The 20,741-nt window shown below is 48.7% G+C and overlaps 1 protein-coding gene across 1 annotated transcript in view; it reads right to left on the bottom strand.

Annotated features, from left to right (window-relative positions):
* The window catches only part of brun (trafficking protein particle complex subunit brun), an 83,723-nt gene that overhangs the window by 21,072 nt on the left and 41,910 nt on the right, over nt 1-20,741 (bottom strand). The window contains exons 12-17 of the mRNA XM_084580443.1: nt 15,232-15,457; nt 7,894-8,020; nt 7,125-7,317; nt 4,867-4,952; nt 1,802-1,924; nt 485-528 (exon numbers count right to left, since the gene is read on the bottom strand). Coding sequence (XP_084436569.1) covers nt 485-528; nt 1,802-1,924; nt 4,867-4,952; nt 7,125-7,317; nt 7,894-8,020; nt 15,232-15,457 — 799 coding nt within the window. The remainder of the gene's footprint in view (nt 1-484; nt 529-1,801; nt 1,925-4,866; nt 4,953-7,124; nt 7,318-7,893; nt 8,021-15,231; nt 15,458-20,741) is intronic.

Here is a 20,741-nt window from a genome sequence, read left to right as displayed (position 1 = left end):
AAATACGGTGTCACTTTTCACAATCGCAAGCGGTGTCTGAAGCCGATTTCCATCACAAACTATTTTGTGATTCCTTTTGGATTCGATATATCCGAGTTTGACTGTAACTGCATCCGCTGATGACACTGCTGACTTGCTATGAACTGCATCCATCAGTTCCAGCACTGAAACTAAGCTAGCAGCAAATTAAAATCGAGGGATCTTGCTTTTCTCTTTCTTCACTGCCAAATGTATTGAAACGTCTAATAAATTGCAAAACTAACTGGTTACACTAGCAGCTTGCACGAATTTACCTTGCCACCAAGGAACACCAGTCAATCATCTTGCTGCTCCTGGCCCTGTACTCTTGTGGTGACCGTGCTAGGCCCCTCCACTAGCTTGACAACAGTTTAAATCAAGGCTAAATCATTGCAGCTGCGCCGTTCTGTCGCTCAAGCATGGCGGCACAGACAAAATGCGGCAAGGTGAAACACAAACTGCTCACCCTGGTCGATGGTGCCATCACCTGTGAGCCGTCCTCCGGGCCTCCTGCACATGATAGCAGTGGTCTCCATGAGCCTCCTTCCTTTTCTTCTCTATGTCTACTGCAACTAATGATTTGGAGCCTTGAAATCATCTCCATTTTCAACATATCTTCAAGAGGTGTCATGTCACCACTGAACATATTCACACCTGGACTTTACTTCCTAATGCATTCAGCATGCATTATACCGCTTTTATAATGCACTCCCATGGTCGTTCATATCAGTTACATAAAAAGATGATAATTATATTTGATACAAGAAGTCTCAGCTTTGTAAGTGACTTTTTTAAGGATTGAGCATCTCTGTATAGCCCAAAGTAAATGATAGGCTCACTCCAGGAGAATCTCGGTGATATAAACACAATTTTGGGATGATACAAATTAGAAACATTGCCCTGCCCGAGTACTGTTTACAGAGGCAGAGTTTTCTACATTTCAACTGCTCTTGCACTACTGTGGATGATACGAAGGTGTGAAAATGAAAAAAAAGAATGCGCTCTATGATGCGCTCATTTCTCAATAAAGTCGAACCAACTTCTCTAGGATTTCAACAGAATGGAGAAAGTGTCCGCACTATTCGAAGGTTGAACCATCGGACCGCTGCCAAAAAGGAATCAAGAACCTTCGCAACACAGGATGTTTAATTCACGGCAATGGCCACCTGCTTTTGAGTGAAAACTGTATGGCAATAATGCTTCACAGTTTCATCATACTGGAGTGTATGCGCCCTGCTGGGAATGATAAGGCCTCTCCTGTGGCCTCCTTCGCAGGTGCAAAACAGTGTGGTGGTGGAACTTCCTCTTAGGGCAGTGTAGGCCTAACACTTAGGACCAGGACTTGGGCGTGAGGGAAAAGAATGTCTGACAGATATCAAGGCAGAGCTAAACTGCTGGGCTGTCCCATCACGTGCGCCAGCCTGGCTCATTCTTTATTCTCTTCTTCATGCAGCTGCACATGAAGATGAAGACAATACTTCATATACTGTGTTCATCAGATGCCAGTCTAACTGGGGTGTCACATGGAATAAATTTGCCGAAAAGGATCCCAGAGGGAGGTCACGTCTCGCCCCAAATAAATTTTTCACCGAACTTGTTGAACCACGTGGCCGCAAAAACAGTGAGCCACTCGCGTCCAGCTGTGAGATCACTGAACCTGATTTGTCATGCTTGAAAAACATACGGGGTGTGTCATCTCATCACCTTGTGCAGCCGAACCACAGTGACATGATCCAGCATAATGACAAACTGTAGCTGTGGACGTCCCAAAGTGCATGCTCACCTGGAAGCAGGAATGGTGCCTGTCCATGCACATCAAGGGTGAGGGAGGCCGCACTGCCGGGCTGCAGGGGCAGCTGCGACTGCAGGCGCTCGGGGCTCCACTGGATGAGGCTGCGCTCGGACTCTGCACCGGGGAAAATCAGTTCCAGTTCCAGCTGTTCCAGAATGGTATTTGCTCAAGACGAATATTTGGCAATTTCAAATCTGGGATCGAAGCAAATACTGAATGCTGTACTATTCAAATGAGTATTTAAAATTATCAAATATTCACACCGGAGTACCAAGTTGCTTACTGTTCATGATGTTCATGGTGAAAGATGACGGATGGAAGGAAACACTAGGTCAGGTGCTCTCCTTGAGGTTCTTTCAGCCCTTCCCTTCATATTACCTTTTACCACAAAATGGATGAAACCAAGGCTTGTGGCTTTGAAGCCCGCAAGGTTCTAGCATGATGTAGAGAACAGCTTCCACAGCTGATAGCTTTTATCATGCCAGGCAGTGGGCACAGTATGCCACAGGTACGGCAGACAGAAGACCAATGTCAAGCTAGAGAAGCCAGATGCAGCTGACAGCATCCTCCCAGCAGTCACAGCCTTTGTCACAATGCTAGCCTACGTGCAGTGCCTCCAAACAGTGCTGAGAGTTTTATGCTGCTCTGGCCATGCCTGGATGCTGATTAGACGATGTGTGTGAAAATAATCAAGGGTGTTTGTTTTGGGTCCTCGGCTTGACGCGTCGTGTCTTCCTTCGTGGGCATGATGGCCTTCTATGGTAGTCACCGCCTAATCCCTTGCTATCCACAATCATAACAGCTGACTCATAACACTCATAACAGCTCACGACGCTGACTGCATCGAGGTAAACTGAACAGTAACTACAGGGCCACTGAACATGCATCAGCCTGGTTGCAGAGCGTGCATTTCATCTACACCCCTTTAAGTCTGTAAGATTAAATAATAAAATTCTGTGCCTGAAGACCAACATACCTAGAAAAACCCACAGAATACTTTTCTCAGTTTCAATGCTGAACTGAATCGGAATGTGATAGTAAGGTTTCACTGTGTTCGTGTCTATTACAATTCAAATTTTGTGCTGGCTGAGTACATTTTCACTACTTCTTAGTACAGTGAAATCTCGTTACTACGAACACCACATTAACGAACCTTTCAAATTAACGAATTTTTTAAGAATCCCCGGCAGATTTGCTATGTTTTCAATGTAAAACTATTTCGGAATTACGAATTCCAAAATAGCGTATATTTCAGAATAACAAACATATTTTATTTCTTCTATAATTTTGGAACATCAGTATTACGAATTTGGCTAAAATTAACAGAGCCACAGCTTGCAACTCTCGCGTGAAACGAAACAGAAACCGCCGTTTCTGTGTGTATGGTCCGTGGGCTGTAGTTATCATCATCAAAACATCTAGGACCAGCTCCTGGTGCCATCATGAAGCTATGGTTTCTTACGCAGTAGCCAGCAGGCCTAGCTGCCTGCGATTTTTTTCTTCCTGTGTTGTGTGCCATACGTGGCTCAGTCGTTCGTGCATTCGCGCGTGCGGGCCGGATTTTTTTTTCCTTTTCTTTTGTGCTGCAGGTTATCTTATTGCGAAGTTTGTGCGAGATTGGCAATGATATTAGCCAGCGAAGTGCCAAGAAAATATGAACGCAGCTGCTTTCACTGCAAAAAATCGACGCATGGAAAAAGCGATTCGGCCTCTACACACAGCTAGCAGTGCCCCATCGACTGCCGCGATCATTATGAAAGACCGAGACAAGATTTTCAAAGCTCAGGGAGCATTGAAGATGGGGTCATAAAAAACTCGAATGTTTTTTTTTTTTTTTTTTTTTTTTTCACATGGACAAAGTTTGTACTTTTATCGCTCGGTGCAGTCACGCACGCAATGAAGTGTTCCGCAAAGCGGAAGGTGTATGTGCTGTAGTGGTATAGAGGCTAGTAGTGGTGTAATGTAGTGTGCGGTCGTGTTTGCTGCACGCGGCAGAAGAAAATAATTGATTTCTTCAAATAAATGAGCTTTGGAGTTAGTGCAACCTTTTCACTTGAGGTTTTGCTTGTCTACACACGTGCCTACTGCAAAGGTACGTCATTTTCATACCTAGGTTTGACCACTGGCTTATAATAGCAGATTTTTCATTACAACGATATTTCAAAATAACGAATGATTTTTTGTGGTCCCGCGGGATTCGTTATATCGGGATTTGACTGTAGCAGGTAACTAATTTCCTTATCATTGATTTTCTTGTCACTAATTTCGTTACTACTAGCATCCTTATCACTGACTTCCATTTCACTAATTTCCTTATCACTAAATCAATTTTACTACAGTCGGATGCAGCTCAAGAATGAAGCGGCAAATACCCTCCCTCCATCCAATGACGTTGATCGCAATTGTTGCCGTTAATCTCGTAGGCAGCTTATTCTGCATCGCTACAGTGGAACCCAGGCAGAAAAGGTAAGAGACGCACCTTTGTTGCTGTGCCGTGGTGCGTATTGTTCAGAGTAGGGACGCGGGGGTCTCAAGGGGGAGTTGCAGAGACGGTTGGTAGGGTCCATTCTTCATGGAATGGGGACAAAAGCCTGGCACATTCTCTTTCCTGCCGGGTCTTCTCAGCAGAGCCACAGAATGTTGTCCTCGAATATAGTATTCAGTACTATTTCGTGCTACGTGATTAACCACCCCATCACAGGAACCGGTCCACGCTACTGGATGGAAGGCCTCCTTTGATGGATACTTTTCACTCTGCTCTTAAGTTGTATCAGACTATAATTCATATTCACTAATCAAGTTATCACTACTTCTGTTTTCACTTTCATTAATTCTGTTGTCACAAAGAGCACCACGAACTACCATTTTGGTCTAATTTTTGGCGACATATGACATAACCTATTAAGGCTTTCGCCTCAAAAATTAAATGCAAGTGAAAAATTACTTCTACTTTTAGGCATGAAATTGCGCCCCTGCTTGACAGAGAGCCTTGTCAGTCTCACACCCTGTTATGAGGCCAGCAAACGTCAGCCATCAATCCCAATGAGGCAACCCACCTCGATCCAGCTTGGTCTGCAGGCTTAGCTCCAGCATCTCAATGGGCTCGGCACCCGAGTTGGTCAGCGTCAGCTCGCACTGGCGCCTGCGTCACAAAACCGAACCATGTGAATGCCAAGCATGCGTGACGAGGTGGAAAAAAAATTACGGCCGATTTGCATAGTTAATCAAATGCGATGTAGATGCGTAGCACTGCTTAAGCTGTACTTCATCACGTCAAGCACGGCGAACCTGCGCAGCAGTGCCTGAGAGGCCGGCTTTATCCATTGCGACGCGAAGCAAACGCGCGATGCAGCCGCGTCCTCAGCTTTTTTCACACCATCTTCAGAAATGAACGAAAACAGGCACAATGTACCTCTTTACAGGCACAGCTCTACGGCCGAAAGGTCTGAGGTGGGATCATAGGGGGAGAGAAAGAGAGCGGGAAACACGCTTGAAGGCGAGCGCCAGTTAAGGCACGGAGGTAAGCACAAGCAGCTTCACGACGCAGCAAGCGGTCCTGGGAGCACCGCGCGTGCACGTCTGCCGTCCGTGAAGGATGAGGAGTGACTGATGTGAGGGGAGAGATGCTGAAGGCCGAAGTTCAGGATGCGCGAGTGACAAGCAACCGCTCACTGCGGAGTAACACAGGCTTGTGAAACGCTGCCTCAGTGACGACCACCATGTCTGCAACTGACATGCCCCTCTCTCACAGTCTAATCTCATTGGGTGCATCTATGCAGCTGCTCTGCCCCCTCAGTGTTGAGTCGTGTGATGTGGGCGTCGCCACTTTCCCTTCTTCCTCTTCAAGTTCACGGAGAAATGAATGGACAAAGAGAGAGCAGCTACTGCTGCAGCTATGCGGCCGCTCCGCCTCCTCAATTCTGAGCCGCAGCGTCGCCACCTTCTCTTTCTCTACTTCAAGTTCACGAAGAGAGAGAGCGAGCGGCTTTGGACAGACATCGGCGAAATCCGTGATTGCGGCTAGTAGTGCTATGCACTAAAAAAGGGCGCTCGCCTATTTATGCTGCAGCACCAAAAGCTGTGCCAGGCATGTAAGAACAGAGAACAATTCTGCCAGAAAGCACCCTGAAGGGTGGAGTGAGTAGCCAAACAAAGCTAGGTTACATGAGCTCCCTAGGAGACGAGAAAGCCTTGAAAAAGGGAAGGGTGGGGGAAGGGGGTGCGGCTTCACAGAAATTTACTCTCACTGATCTTGGTATTGCTACCACTGCCTCCCATGCCTCGAACATTAGTATACATCGCATGAAACACAAACAAATGCAGGTGCAGTACGAACTGCGATATATGCCCATTACTGAAGGTTACAGGTAGTATACGCAGAATTACTTGCGGTGCACGTGCATTCACAAGTTGAAAAACTGTCCTTTTAACAATAGCCAAGAAGCAGACCACAGTGGAACTCTGGACACATCAAGAGGCCACAAGGGTCATTTTAAGCCTCCAATGACCTTGTGTCTCAGCATCATTGCCACTTTCACTCGGGCTGAATTATTGAGCGGAGCTTCCTTTCTTTAGAGCAGCACACCCAGGCATACACAAACCACAAGAGGGGACCGGTGAAACCAAGCAGAAACTAGCTGTACAACCAATGGCCATACTAAATCAAGTCCACTCGCCATGACAGTAGGGTGTCTCCTCAAAGTTGTGGGGGTTTCAGCATGGCTTCAAACTAGTGACACAAACTAAAGCTGTGCTCATCATGGTTATGAATGGTTAGGCGGTTTGAAATAGGGAGAACGCTCTCCTGTGACACCACCTTTTTCTATCCACAATTTTTTTTTTCACATTTTTCTTTAAACAAGGTTTTGGGGAAAGGAAGACACAGTTTACATTTGGGTGGACACCACAGAAGGATGGGCACCTAGGCTCGTATTCCGAGTTTGCGTCATTATCGAAAGTGTCGCTATCTCCCTGACCTTGAGTCAACTAATTGATGGAAATGCCGGAACTGGATGTCAGTTTGGTTCTGGTTTCAGTGTTTCCACAATCAGGTGACTTGAGGTCAGGGAGATAGCGACACTTTCGATAATGACGCAAACTCAAAATACGAACCCTACATAAGATCACTCCACCTCTTTGAAGGTCAAGGGGCCAGACAGGTTAACCTTGGCTGATGCATGGCATATTGAAAATTTCGCTTCAATACCACTGGTGCTGATACGTGTTAGAAACTGCACAGGTCACACGGCCCTGCAGCCACCGCCCCAGTCACAAGCGGTGTGATTCTTATAACACGGTTTCCAAGGGCGCTCACCTCTCACCGGCATACAGGGTGAGCGCATAGTTGTTGACCACATGTGCTGCGTCCCCTACAGTGGCGAAGTCGGGTGCGAGGGGCAGGTTGGCGGTGGCCTCGAGCAGTGGCAGGGGAGCCACCACAGTTACTGGTGGTGGCGGCTGTACCAGCGTGCATTGGCTGTGCACGCCGAGGACACATGTGCTGTAGCCTGCATGCAAAACACAATGCCTGTGACTTGACTGAATGAGTACTGACATCACTGGAGCACCGAAAGGGGCATAAGTGGGAAGATTTTGATCGTCCTAGTGATCAAACTCATACCATCAAAAAATTTCACAAGCGTACTTTACTGAAACGCTCAGCAGGCTCCCTCCAAGACAAGCTGAACATGAAAAGACTAGAAAATTTGTTTTAACTTATGCTATGCATGTCTACATGTATGGTAGATGAAAACAACAAATAAAGTAGCCTTTCATACAAAGGATAACTTCAAATGTGCTATTTATTGCACTACGTATTAAGTGAGTTGAAGAAAGAGTATGAAACAAGGTAGGTAGGTAACTGCTAATGCAGTAAAAAGTTTGCCCTGATGCTTGAAAGCCAAGTTACTCCTTTTCTATTAAACTCAAATCACCATTGGCATAGAGAAGGGGGACACCACACACAGTGGGCTCTTCTCTGCCCTTGCTGTTCCTATGCACCGTGTAGACACCAGCAGCTTACCAAGTAGGGCAGCTTGTGTAAGCTGGTGCACAAAATTCATGCATGACCTGTCTGACTGTACCCAGAAGTCGCAGCTGCCCTGTGGCCCGGGGGGTACCCAGCAGCTTAACCGGGTAAGGACTGGACTCAGGCGGCAGCTCCAGAGAGGCCGGGAAGCTCTCCAGGGGGACCCCATCTGCCACAAGGGACTGCACGTGGACACATGAGGAGCAGTCCATCAACTGCCACACTTTTTGTGTAATTTCATGGTAACATGGTGGCCACTCGAGGTTGCACAGATTCTGCCACAGGACTAACTGCCTGCTAGTTCCCTGCTCAGCTGTTACTTCATGTTAGGCCTATGTTAGGCCTATTTGTTAGGCCTATTTGTGCAAGCACTGTCCCAAAAAGCAAAAGCTCTGTGACACATCTGCCGAGGCACATGCATCTGCATCACCTTGTAAGAAGGTACCGCACGTACGCAGCCAGCCTTAGTTCCATTGTACATTCCTCATCAGTAGCTCGCCACAGGAAACATGAGAGGCTAGTTATTTAAAGCTATTCTGTATTGCTACCTCTTTTCCAGCTTTCTGCCGTCCTGTATTACAGCAGACTTCCATAAGAATGAATTCAGTTAAGATGAACTCTTGGATAAGATAAAGAGGGTGAGGCCGTTCTTTGGTTTTACGTAGAGTCACTGCGAAGAAAATGTGTCTGAGATGCACACATCAGTTGTTTTAGATGAGTTTTGTCAGCCAACATGCCCCGCCTGTGCAGATGCACTCGGGCATCTGCATAGCACTTCCGAGGAGATGAAGCAAAAAGAAACCAAAATGAAAGCTTTTTTGGCACAAGAAAAGCATGAAGACTCGGCACTGGCATTAGAGATGTGCTGCTGCAAAGGCAAGAGTGCCGCTGCTCTCCCTGTGCTAGCTGTGCCCTTTGGGCCCCGCATTAGGTTCACGACGCCAGCAGTATAGGAAGATTAGGTATGGGCACTAGATAATACTACAGTAGAATCTCAGTGGTACGAACTCGGCTGATACGAAATTAGGTGTGATACGAATTCATAAATTTCCCCGGCCGAATTGCATTGCGTTCAGTGGGCAAAAAATTGGATGTTCCGAACACTTTTTCTTTTCGCTACGGGTGATACGAACTTCGGTATCACGACCGGTCGAGGCCCACGCACACACGCACAGCGAAAAAAGCGTGCGCAGCGGCGCAGCACTGATAGCAGGAATCACGCACACGCGCGCGAAAGAAGAAAAAAAAAATACAGCGGGGAAAAAACCGGCTTGGCAACCCGCGGCAGCAGCGAAGTTGGCGAAGGAAGGCGGCGATATCTTGCTTCCCCCCCCCCACCCCCCCCCCTCCTGCTCTCTTTCCTTTCTCTCCCCTCGCCCCACATTTTTTTTTTCTATCTTGTTGTTGCTTTCTGCTATTGGTGTTGTGCGCACGGCCTAGCGGCCCTCTCCACATTTCTCCGCTGCCCTGTAGGCCACACTCTTCCGCTTTCCGGAGTCTCTGCTGCAGCGGCAATACGTTGCTTCGTTTTCTCGTTTGTTGAGGCTGACAACGCGTTGATAGCGCGTCGTTTGTGATCATCTCGGCAACGCGAAAAGGTACATCATACTGCAATGTCACGGAAGAGAAAGGCGCTGACCTTTTAAATAAGGTGGACAAAGAGCCCAAGAAAAGGTGCACTGACATGGCCAAGGAGCTAGGCCTGCCGCTGTCAACGATCGTTGGTCAGCGCGACCAAATTATGCAGAATCTGCAGCACTTCGCGATGAATACTAAAGAAGCCAAAACTGCCCACCATGTGAAGTTGGAAGAGGTTCTTCTAACGTGGTTCAGAGAGGTCATGGCGGCCGGCATCAACATCGACGGAAAAGTGCTTCGTGAGAAGGCAGCGGGCATCGCACTCACACTTGGAATTGATGACTTTCAGGCCTCCGGTGGATGGATTCACCGGTTCAAGATGCATCATAATCTTTCCTACAAGACCGTTTGTGGCGAAGGAAAAAAAGTCGACGCCTCCGCCGAAGACTGGATGACAACCACACTGCCGTCTTACATAGCGGGATATGAGGCACGTGATGTTTTTAATGTAGATGAAGCAGGGCTGTTTTACAATCTCCAGCCCGAAAAAAGTTTGTGTTTTAAAGGCGATGCCTGCCGGGGCGAACAAAAGAGCAAACAGCGGATCACTGTTTTGTTTTGTTGCAACGCCGACGGATCGGAAAAGATGCCACTGACAGTGATTGGCAAATATCAAAAGCCCCGATGCTTTAAGGCAGCCGGTCAATTGCCCTGCGTCTACAAGGCGAACAAAAAAGCACGGATGACGTCTTCTTTGTTTATGGAATTCGTCACGTACCTCGACCGCAAGATGTCTTGCCACAACAGAAAAATAGTTCTGCTGCTGGACCAGTGCACCGCCCATCCAAAACAAATGACACTACAGAGTGTTAAGGTGGTGTTCCTGCCCCCGAACGCAACAAGTCATTTGCAACCACTGGATGCTGGGATTATAAGGAATGTTAAGCACCATTTCAAAGCTTTGTTGGTGCGCCGCCTCCTCGCGAAGATTGAAAGGAAGGACGCGAATCTCCAGATCACTCTTCTGGATGCTGTGCATTTTCTTGCAATTGCCTGGGATCGCGTCATTCCTACGACCATCGCCAATTGTTTCGCGAAGTGCGGGGTTTTCAAATCCGCTGTGGCCACTGCCTCGCAAGTGCCAGACCCGATTCCCATCGATGTCTGGAATCAACTTGACGTCGACTGTTGCGTCGACGATTTCGTCACCGCGGACGACGACCTCGCCACCTGTGGTCTCCGCACGGTTGAAGATATTGCAGAGGAAGCGTTATCACAGCCTGGCATTCCATGCAGTGACGAAGATGACGATGGCCAAAGCGTTGATGACCCACCGCCGACGGCAGCAGAAACGATGCACGCCATCGATGTTCTGCGGCGCGCCATGACCTCCGAGTCTGTGCGGGAGAAGACAGCGGCCCAATTTTTCTCGCGGAAAAGAAGGTGCAGAAGGATATACGCGATTTCTTTCAACGAAAATAAATATTTCGTACCTGTTGGAAGGCTTGAAAACGGATTTTGCTCGTTTTTTGGTGATACGAAAATTTTCGTCTCCCTTTGAATTTCGTATCACCGAGATTCTACTATATGACTTTCCAGAATCCTTTCACACCTTCTGTTCTCCCTCTCCTGGTAGCAATGAGTTTGGTTTGGTTTGGTTTATGGGGTTTAACATCCCAAAGCAACTCGGGCTATGAGAGAAACCACAGTGGAGGACTCCGGAAATGTTGGCCACCTGGGGTTCTTTAATGTGCACTGACATCGCACAGCACACGGTCGCCTTGCTTTTTGCCTCCCCCGAAAAGCGGCCGCCTCGGCTGGAATTCTATCCCGCATCCTTGGGCACAGTAATCGAGCGCCCTAAACACTGCACCACCGCAGCGGGGTAACTCAAGTTTGTGCCAACCGGCTTTGAAAGGCAGAAATACCTCACAAATTCAGCACTGCAAAGAGTACCGTAAGAGCTACTATTCCAAAGGTAGAGCATGAGTTCTGGTGCAAGGCAAAAGAGAATGCGCAAGTTATTTCCAGGTCTGCCCTAGTAATTTACATTGCAACTGATGCTGCATTGGATACCTTATTGCAGTTTTTCAAATACAGGGAGGGCACCAAAGGCTTTCTCGGAATGTTGAACAAGACATCTGCTTTTGTATCAGAGAAGCGAATTTTTTCTCAAAAGCACGAAAGAGAGTAACAGGCTGGGTGACAATTGAATTGCACAATGTCTTGCTGGTGCGAAGGGTAGAATACAAAGTGCCATAAATGCTTAAATTGCAGTTATCGTTTCTCTTATGAGGCCATTTCTTTCACTTGATCTCATTTAAGAAATATTTGGGCGTATACTGTGTGACCACCCATCATTTTTTGAAGCGCTTTCATCTGAAATGGAGTCGCCGTAATGTGACATTTAGACATCCCAGCGTCGGGCAGGCTGACTGACACAGCTGCCTAGAACACTCACTTTTGAAGCCATGTCATTCCACTGGTCATTTGATTGGCTGTGTGTACTTCTACGTCAATGCCGACGAACAGATCAGGAATGATCCACTAGTGGCTGCAGTCTAAAACTTCAAAGGCGATCACACCCATGGTAACGCAGTTGATACCCATGCCAGTTCTTCATGTTCCATGCTTTTGCATTTGTGTTTTGTGCTGCGGCCTGCCCTAGAAATGCATTATGTATTCGGACAGTGCAATCATCCTACTACAGCCTTTGGTCTGGTATCCCAGCGAGGTGACACAGTGGCTAGGACGCTCAAATGTTGTGCCCGATGATGCAGTATCAAATCCCGCCTGCAGTGACCACTTTTCGGTGGAGGCGAAAAGCAAGGCGCCCATGTGCTGCGTGATGTCAGTGCATGTTGAGAAACCCAGGTGGCTGAAACTTCCAGAGCCCTCCAATATGGCGTCTCTCATACCCTGAGCCGCTCTGGAACATTGAACCCCATAAACCAAACCAACCAACCGTTAATCTGGTGATGCTTCCTTACCTCCCACTTGCACATTGCTGTTCCCCTCTGTCCATGGCACTGCTGTTAGCACAGCTTGATGTCAACACTGTGGGTCTGTTCACAGCATCAAAGCTTCGGTTTTATATTTAAGTTCTGCAGCACCCTTTATATACTAGTAAAACCTTGTTGATACGGTTTTTAAAAAATGCGAGAAAAAGGCATAAGATCCGAAACGCCCAATTTGAAAAATTTAACTGCTGAACGAGGTACAAGGGCATTCCATATAGAATTGAGACTTTCAACTGCATAAAAGTGTAGATTAGCATTTATAAACATCAGGTATGCACAGCTCCTATTTTAGCCCTTGCAGAATTCTGTTTGCCTTGTCTTAAACGCAGAAGGGATTTAGTAAGAAATACGTTTCGTAGAAGGCAGTGACGAGCCGAGATCGCTTCCTTGGTGGTTTTCAGATGCTTCACCCACTTTACACCACTGATATGTGGAAAAGCCATCGCGATGGCTTATAGCCACCACGTTTTCGCTCATGCTGTGTTCTCCAGACACAGCCTGCTTATATGCAAATAGTTGTAGTGATCAAATGGTTCATGCCTATGCCCCTAAAACACCACAAAGAAGCCATGGGGTTTCTCCTCAAGAAGTTGTGCTCCCGCGGTAACGGGCGCCTCGTATGTTCACTTCACCCTTTTGCACCAAGGCACTGCAGGAAAGCAACCAAGGCAAGTGAGCGCCACCGTTCAGTTTTTCATGCCGCAAGCGCTCGCAAAATGTATTACAGTCGAACCCGGATATATCGAACTCGAAGGGGATCGAGAAATAGTTCAATATATTGATAATTCGATATACAGAAATCGGCTTGTGAAGGCACTTACGATGCAAAAAACCATACCATATTTGTCGCGTAATCAACCCACTCGCATAATAAACCCACCTTCCACTTTTGCACCCGAGAATTTGAAAAAAAAAATAAAAAAATGGGTTAAGGCTAGCTCGCTCCCATGCAAGCGACTGAGAGATATCAGCGACGAGCGGCAGCGACAGAGCGAAAATCTTCAAACTTGTTGGAACTGCGCCCCTCTCGTCGCTCCAGCCACCGCGGCAACTCAAAACAAGGTTTCTGTGTCGCCGCGACGGAAGAAATCGCGAGCATTTTCGCTTGCATGTCGATGGCGCGCGTCAGTCCGTTTCGGTCGTCTCATCCACAGCTCATTGGCAGCGTGCCAAGATGCTGCGCAGCGATAACGTCAGGGCGCGTTTATCTTTTGATAGTTTCTGCGGTGGCGAGGAGCGAACTTGGCAGAGTGCCCGTGATGGCTTGATTGCACAAGTCTAGTTCGATTTATCACGCCGCGCTTGGGGCGGGCGTCATGACCGCAGCAGCTGAAGGCGTGCTTTCGCTGATTCATACATGCAAGGATAAACAATAAAAAAAATAATAATAATAAACATCCCCGCAAAAAAAAAAAAAGAAACCCTGCCGCTTCTTAATGTCCGCAGCTGCCATATCTTACGCTACGCCGCGCGTACAGCACAACGATAAGAAAGAATGACTCTCGCAAAAACAAAAAAAAAAAAAAACAGAGAGCAGCCGCTTCTTAACATCCACAAGCACCATAGCCACGTCAGCCGCCGCGCCGCCGCACGCAGAGGGTTCGCAACACACGCCGGAGAAAGCGTCCGACGTCTGTCTGAAAACGAGCTGAGCTGGCTTGGCGCATGTGTAGCACGTGCTGAAGGAGAGAGATAGCTCGGCAAAAGAATGGGCACACCCACGCACATGGCTTGTAAACGTCATGTGTTGGCGCATGGGAAACAACTGCATATGCGCGCGCCTTTGGGGAATGGGTGCGGCGCTGCCCAGACCAGCCGTCGCCGAACAGTCCCCTCTCATTCCTTCCGCGTGGCTTGAAAACGTCACGCGGCAAACGGTCAAGGGTGATGCGTTTGTCTTTGGGGAAGGCACACTTTCCAGTGCGTGGTGCGGAGTTCAATATATCGAACGACCGGTGAAATTGAGTTCGATATATGACGCGGCTTTCCTATACTTTTACATGGGATTTTCAAGGGGATATTTCGCGAGTTCGATATATAACCAAAATTCGATATAACCGGGTTCAATATAACCGGGTTCAACTGTATATGACCACAATTTGTCGAAATTTCGAACGTAGTACCTGGGAAATCATGCTATTTGAGTTCATATTAACCCGGAAAAAATAGTGTACCTCTATGAATACCCACGATTATGAAATGGGAACATATCAATGAGGTTCTACTGTATATGAAACCCAGTCCATCCTCTTTGCTACAGTGCCCCCTTACTCCGTTGCCCTCTGCTCTTGTACCTGTGTTTCTATGTGTGATTTCCGGATGTGCGACGGTGACAAAGCTCGACTAAAATACAGGAGCTAACCTTATTGAAGCGAAAGCTTCACTACGCCATGTATGAGCCAAGGTCCCCCTGTTCGGCCTTAAGCCAGAGGTCAGAGTATGGCTATATAGCTTAACCATGACACCACCTATAGCGTACCACCACATAACCTTTGACCATTCACAGCAAATATAGTATCACGTGTTCCTTCTTGTAGTTGATGGTGTCCTTGACTGCATAGTCTTGTCAATTTAAGCACTGCAAAGCTGTATCTGCCAGTCTAAACCTAAGCCTAACCAAAGCAAAATCAAGCAAACAATGCTTTTGCTTTGCCTAACTAGGTTTAGCACAATTAACCCTCAGCCATTTTTATCATGGCACAGCAACAAAAAATCTCTAGACAGAGCAATTCAGACGGAGCCCTCTCTCTCTTTCACAAGTGGAAAGAGAAAGAAGGGCATGTCCCTTCCCTCACCATGTGCTGGACAGCCAGCTCGGTGGGCAGTGGGTTACACAGCTGCAGGGCCACTGCCGCCACTTCACCCTGCACCCACAGGAGGGGGGCCCGGCCCGACCGCCGGTGCGGCTGCAACGGGGAGAAGATGAACGGGCTGTTGCTGCTCGTTACGGCTGCAGAACCCGTCTGGGAGCCCAGGCGCAGAGGCCGCAGGTGAGGGGCTGGGGCCTGGGGCTGGAAACGCCTGCACGCAAAAAAGCACCACACCTTCTGTTGCTGGCATCATTTACCAAAGAGATGCTCGTGCAGAAGGAGTAAGCACATTTTGGTTTGGTTTAGTTTGCGGAGTTTAACGTACCAAAGCGACTAAGGCTATGAGACGCAGCAACGGAGGGCTGTGGAAATTTTGACCACTTGGGGTTCCTAAGCGTGGAGTGACACCACACAGCACATGGGCGCCTTTCTTTTTGCCCTCATCGAAAAGCGCCCGCTGAGGCCGGGATTCGATCCCGCAACCTTGGGCACAGGAGTCGAGCGCCCTGACCACTGCACCACCACAGCGGGGCTAAACCCACTTGGGCCACAGAAGGATTGAGACCACAACTGGGTTAAAACAAGTTGAGCAAGGAAGTATCGCATTAGTTTGGCCGCTACCACACAGGTGGTGCCATATCTGATCGTGCCACTCATTGTGGGGGCAAGACAGAGACAGATTCTTCGGTCACTTAACTGCGGAAGGAAAGTGAACTACTCAAGTCAGTGGAAATGCTGCAGGATACTCTGTACAGGATTCTATCGAAGCATGCTGTTTGCCTAAGTATTACTACGTGGTAAACTGAAGTAATGTTCCACAGTCTCTGACGGGAACAGTCATTTATGATAAGTAGCAAAGCTGTGGAGGCAGTTAGAGAATCCCATATACATGTGCGTAATGGCGAGATTCATGTAATAGCCATACTCCTCAGTAAAGAGAATAATATTATACAATACATATTTAAACATTGTTACGGCGTGCAACCAAGATGTCGCAAGACGCAAGGGTGTTTGGGCACTGAAGTTGGCGCTTGTGTTGGTGCGTGCAGTGGTCTTCCGGTGGTGTTCCTAATTTTGTATTGTGACTCTTGCTGCTTGTGAATGCCCTTATATATATACAGTCGACTCTCGATAACTCAAAGCCGCTTAATTGGAATTTTCGGTTAATTACAAGTGAAGAGCTGGTCCCGTCAGTTTTGCATGTAATTCTATGGAAGAAATCGCTCGATAATTTGAAGTCCTCAGCCAATATTATTGCTTAATTGGAAGTTAATTTTCAGTTGGGATCCTCGATTCAACCGTCATGTTTTGGTAGAATGTGCAATTTTTAAGTTCCCCAACAGCTCCGTGCTCTGCGTTGGCGTCATCGACACCGCAGCCATCCGCAGTGCCGCCTTTCTTGGAGCGGCGCGATTATTCAATGCTATGGCTGCCGCGGCCTCCAAGATCGGCTCCGGCTGGAGGCCAAGCGGCTGCCTCGCACTGCCGGAGCGTTGCCGGAGCTGATCGCGGAGGCCAAGCGGGTGCCATAGGTGCGCGCAGCACTACATAATGGCAGTGTCGAGATTATGCGAGATTAGGCTTGCAGCGAATGCTGACTTTGTCGAGGCGTGTGTTGGTCGAGCGCCCTTGTTGCATTGTGCGAGTAGAGTATTGGCTAGTTTGAGGCGCGGGTGATTCTACGCTTCAGAATTGTAGTCGTGCTGTTGATAGCCATGGCAAACCGTGGCTCTTATCGCACGCTCGACCTGGCAACGAAAGTCGAGGTTTTGAAGGAAGTGGACAAGGAAGGTGCCACCAAAAAAGACATTGCGCGGAAGTACGGTATCAAGCCGAACACGCTCTCCAACTTCATCAAGAACAAGCGCACAATAATGAATGCATTTGAAAACGACAAGTTCAAGACGTCTCGGAAGCGAATGCGCACAGGCGCTTACCCAGAGTTGGAGAAGGCTCTGCTGGTTTGAATTAGGGAGGCCCGGAGCAACAAACTTCCGCTCAGCGGAGATATCATTGCGATGAAAGCCCGAACGCTTGCAGAAATGTTGGGAATCGATGACTTCGTTTCGTCTGATGGATGGCTGACGCGCTTTAAAGATTGCCATGACCTGGTTTTTAAAAGCGTGTGTGGTGAAAAAGCGTCCGTTAACCAGCAAACATGCGCAACGTGGAAGGACGGAAAGCTGCGAGAATACCTAAGTGAATGAAACTGCACTCTTCTATCGGCTGTTACCAGAGAAGACCCTGACGTTCAAGGATGACGACTGTGCTGGGGGCAAACGCAGCAAGGAAAGGGTGTCAGTGCTGATCGCGGCAAACATGACTGGCACGAAACGATGCCGCCTACTCGTTATCGGAAAATCCGCCAAGCCGAGGTGCTTTAAAGGCATAAAGACGCTGCCTGTGGACTATGAGTCAAACAAGAAAGCGTGGATGACGGCCGAAATCTTCAAGAGGTGGATAAGCAAATCGGACCGCAGGTTTGCTGCCTCGAACCGCAAGGTGTTGTTTCTTGTGGACCCCTGCAATGCTCACGTGAATGTGCCAGCCTTGAGTGCTATATGCCTTGTCTTTTTGCCTGCAAATACAACATTTGTTTTGCAGCCAATGGACCAAGGCATCATAAAGAATGTTAAAGAAGTCATGCAATGCCTAAAACGTGGTAAAGCAAATCGGTCGAGAGATAGGTACTCCCTCACAGGTCAATTCACCGCAAGAATTTTTTAGCCAGCTTCATTAACACCAGAGATATCGGCGATTAAAAATGGCGCTCCTCCTCGCTCCCCTCAACTCAACACTCCGAGACACTAGAAAAAAAAAACGAAGAAAACAGCTCGGGAACTCCACCCCGCTAGCCCCGCCCACGAAGCGTCATCGGGTGACGCTCGGTTCTCAGACTTCCGGTCGTCGCGCCTGTTTTCCCCCGAGCGTCGCCCATGCATTCACGGTCTCTGCATTTCCCGTCCCGTCTGCGTTTGCATAGCTTTCAACCTTGTCTGCTGTCTTCCTCGGCCGCCAGTGTCTTCAGTTTCTTGACCTCTCGGAATTGTGTGCGACAGCAGCCCGAACGACTCAGGTCGTTCGCGAGCGCATACCTGCAGGTGGGAGTCCACACATACCGGCGGCCGCCGCGGAGGGAGCACTTTCCTTCATATCCCTGTCCCATTCAGCGCAAATTAGCGTGCACTCCTGCCGAGCACGACTTTCTACAAGACGGCTTTCTTCTCTCGCGCTGCCTGGGTCAGTCTCTTTGGTAAAGTCTTCTGCGGTTTCACCAACGGCGGCCGGTGACCCCTCGCGGATTTGACGCGATAGCATCGACTCTGCATGGATGCTGGCAGACGATCGAGCGTGCGAGTTGCCCGCGTGCAAACATATGTCGTCGTCACTTTTAGTCCGGAGCTGCTTTCATTATGGTCGGCGAGAGGCATCTCTTGTGCATAACGAATGGAATGTATACGCGTACGTATCACCAACGAGAGCATGGACTGATGATCGCTACAGAGTTTGGATATCGGATGACAGGTGAGCACGAATTATTCGTCCGCGAATCTTAAAATTGAGATTAACAAAAAGGATAGTGTAGTGTTTTTTTGGTTTTTTTTGACGTCCTTTCGCACATCGTTTAGTAAGTGCCAATGCGCAACGTGCACACGTGTTTATCTCATGTGTACGCATCGTCCGAGCCAGAATCGACAACGCAAAACATCAGCAAAGCAGCTCGGCACATTCAGTTCGGCAGCGCAGGTTGTCACTGATTTTCGCACCGACACGCAAGAATCGCGCACATGAGCATGCGAGCGGCTACGCTAGAGACGCAGCGAAGCGGGTGATTCCAAAACGCCGTCCGCCGTGGCTTCGACGCAAATAAGGCCTAGCGACGACCAGGGAGCAGCGCACGATCGGAGTGCCGACGGTCAGAGCGCCCGCGGACGGCATCTCTGCGGTAACCTGGCGACATCCGGTGCAACACATAAGCGGTGCGAATTTGTGTACTTTCGCGATGAAGCTGAGGACAGACCTTTTTTGACGAACGTTTCATTTACATGAAGGTTGATGCTGCCTTTTTAATCGGTAAGTATACGGTGTTGAATCGGACCTGCGTGCTCTTTTCGCACTGCTGCACCGACATGCACTTTCAGTCGGACACACATAGTTTAGGAAGTGCCAATGCGTAACGTGCACGCGTGTTTTATCTCATCTCATGTGCATCGGCCGATCCAGAAACAACGGCGCAAAACATGAGCAAAGCAGCTCGCCACATGCAGTTCGGCAGCGCAGGTTGTCACTGTTTTCCGAAGCTACACGCAAGAATCGTGGACAGGAGCACGCGAGCGACTACACTAGAGACGCAGCGAAGCGGACGATTCTAAAATGCCGTCCGCCGTGGCTGTGATGCAAAAGAAACAAGGCCTAGCGACGAGCAGGGAGCAGCGCACGACCGGAGTGCCGTCGACCGGAGTGCCGTCGGCCGCAGCGCCCGCGCCTGGCGGCATTGGGTGCTGCAGTTAAGCGCTGCGAATTTGTGTACTTTCGCGATGAAGCTGAGGGTACACCTTTTTTTGACGCACGTTCCATTTAATTATTAACACGCCGCACAAATGGTCGATGCGGCAAAGACGAGACGGGACTACAGTACGCTGCTGCGCCGTCGGTCGGTACATAAAGGTTGATGCTGCCTATTTAATCAATACGGTGTGAAATCGGACCAGCTAGTGCTCTTTTCGCACTCTTGCACCGACGCGCATTTTCAGTCGGACGCCACCAGCTTTTCGGTTAACATCGCGAACCGAAGCGCCAAGCTCGGGTTCACGCATGCATTGCAGCACTCGAGCAGACGACTTTCGCAGCTACCGGAAGTGTGTCAGTGACGTAGAGGGCGTCGCGACTGCAGCCAATGGCAGCCTGTCGTGGTCTGTCACTCTGTGACTGGTGACGTAGGTAATCACGGCAGAATAGTCCCAAATCTCGCCGCCACGCGGAAATGGTGCAGCCCGCGAATTTCAAAAAACGCTGTTTTTAAAAATTAATAATACCGTATTTACTCGAATCTAACGCGCCCTCGATTGTAACGCGCACCCGTTTTTCGTGACCGCCACCCCCGAAAAAAAAAAAGCTCCGATTGTAACGCGCACCCGTTCTCCGCGAAAAAGAGTACCGCGCACCTAACGCTTTCATACAGCAATACAACTTCGTCTCGTTTGGAAAAGCAAAGATTTAATCTCGGTGCACTAAAAAACACACACACAAAAGGAAACGGCTTATCTTGCCAAGATTGTCACTATGCCGGCACAGGGTTCACTCGTCGTCGCTGTCAGACAACTCCTTGTCACTGCTGACGGACCAAAGCATCTCATCCTCGGTGCCGTCCATGGCATTCGATATGCCACATTTTTTAAAGGCCTTGATGACCATGGCAGACGGTATCGTGCACCACGCATCTTTCGCCCATCCAGTGAACTCTTGCAGCGAGGCACGCTTCATTCTGTTGCTGG

Source organism: Amblyomma maculatum, chromosome 10 (genome assembly GCF_055883805.1).
Source record: "Amblyomma maculatum isolate TAMU_Amacu chromosome 10, ASM5588380v1, whole genome shotgun sequence".
Lineage (NCBI taxonomy): Eukaryota > Metazoa > Arthropoda > Arachnida > Ixodida > Ixodidae > Amblyomma > Amblyomma maculatum.
Note: the sequence above shows the minus strand (reverse complement) of the source record. Positions and strands in the feature narration are given on the sequence as shown.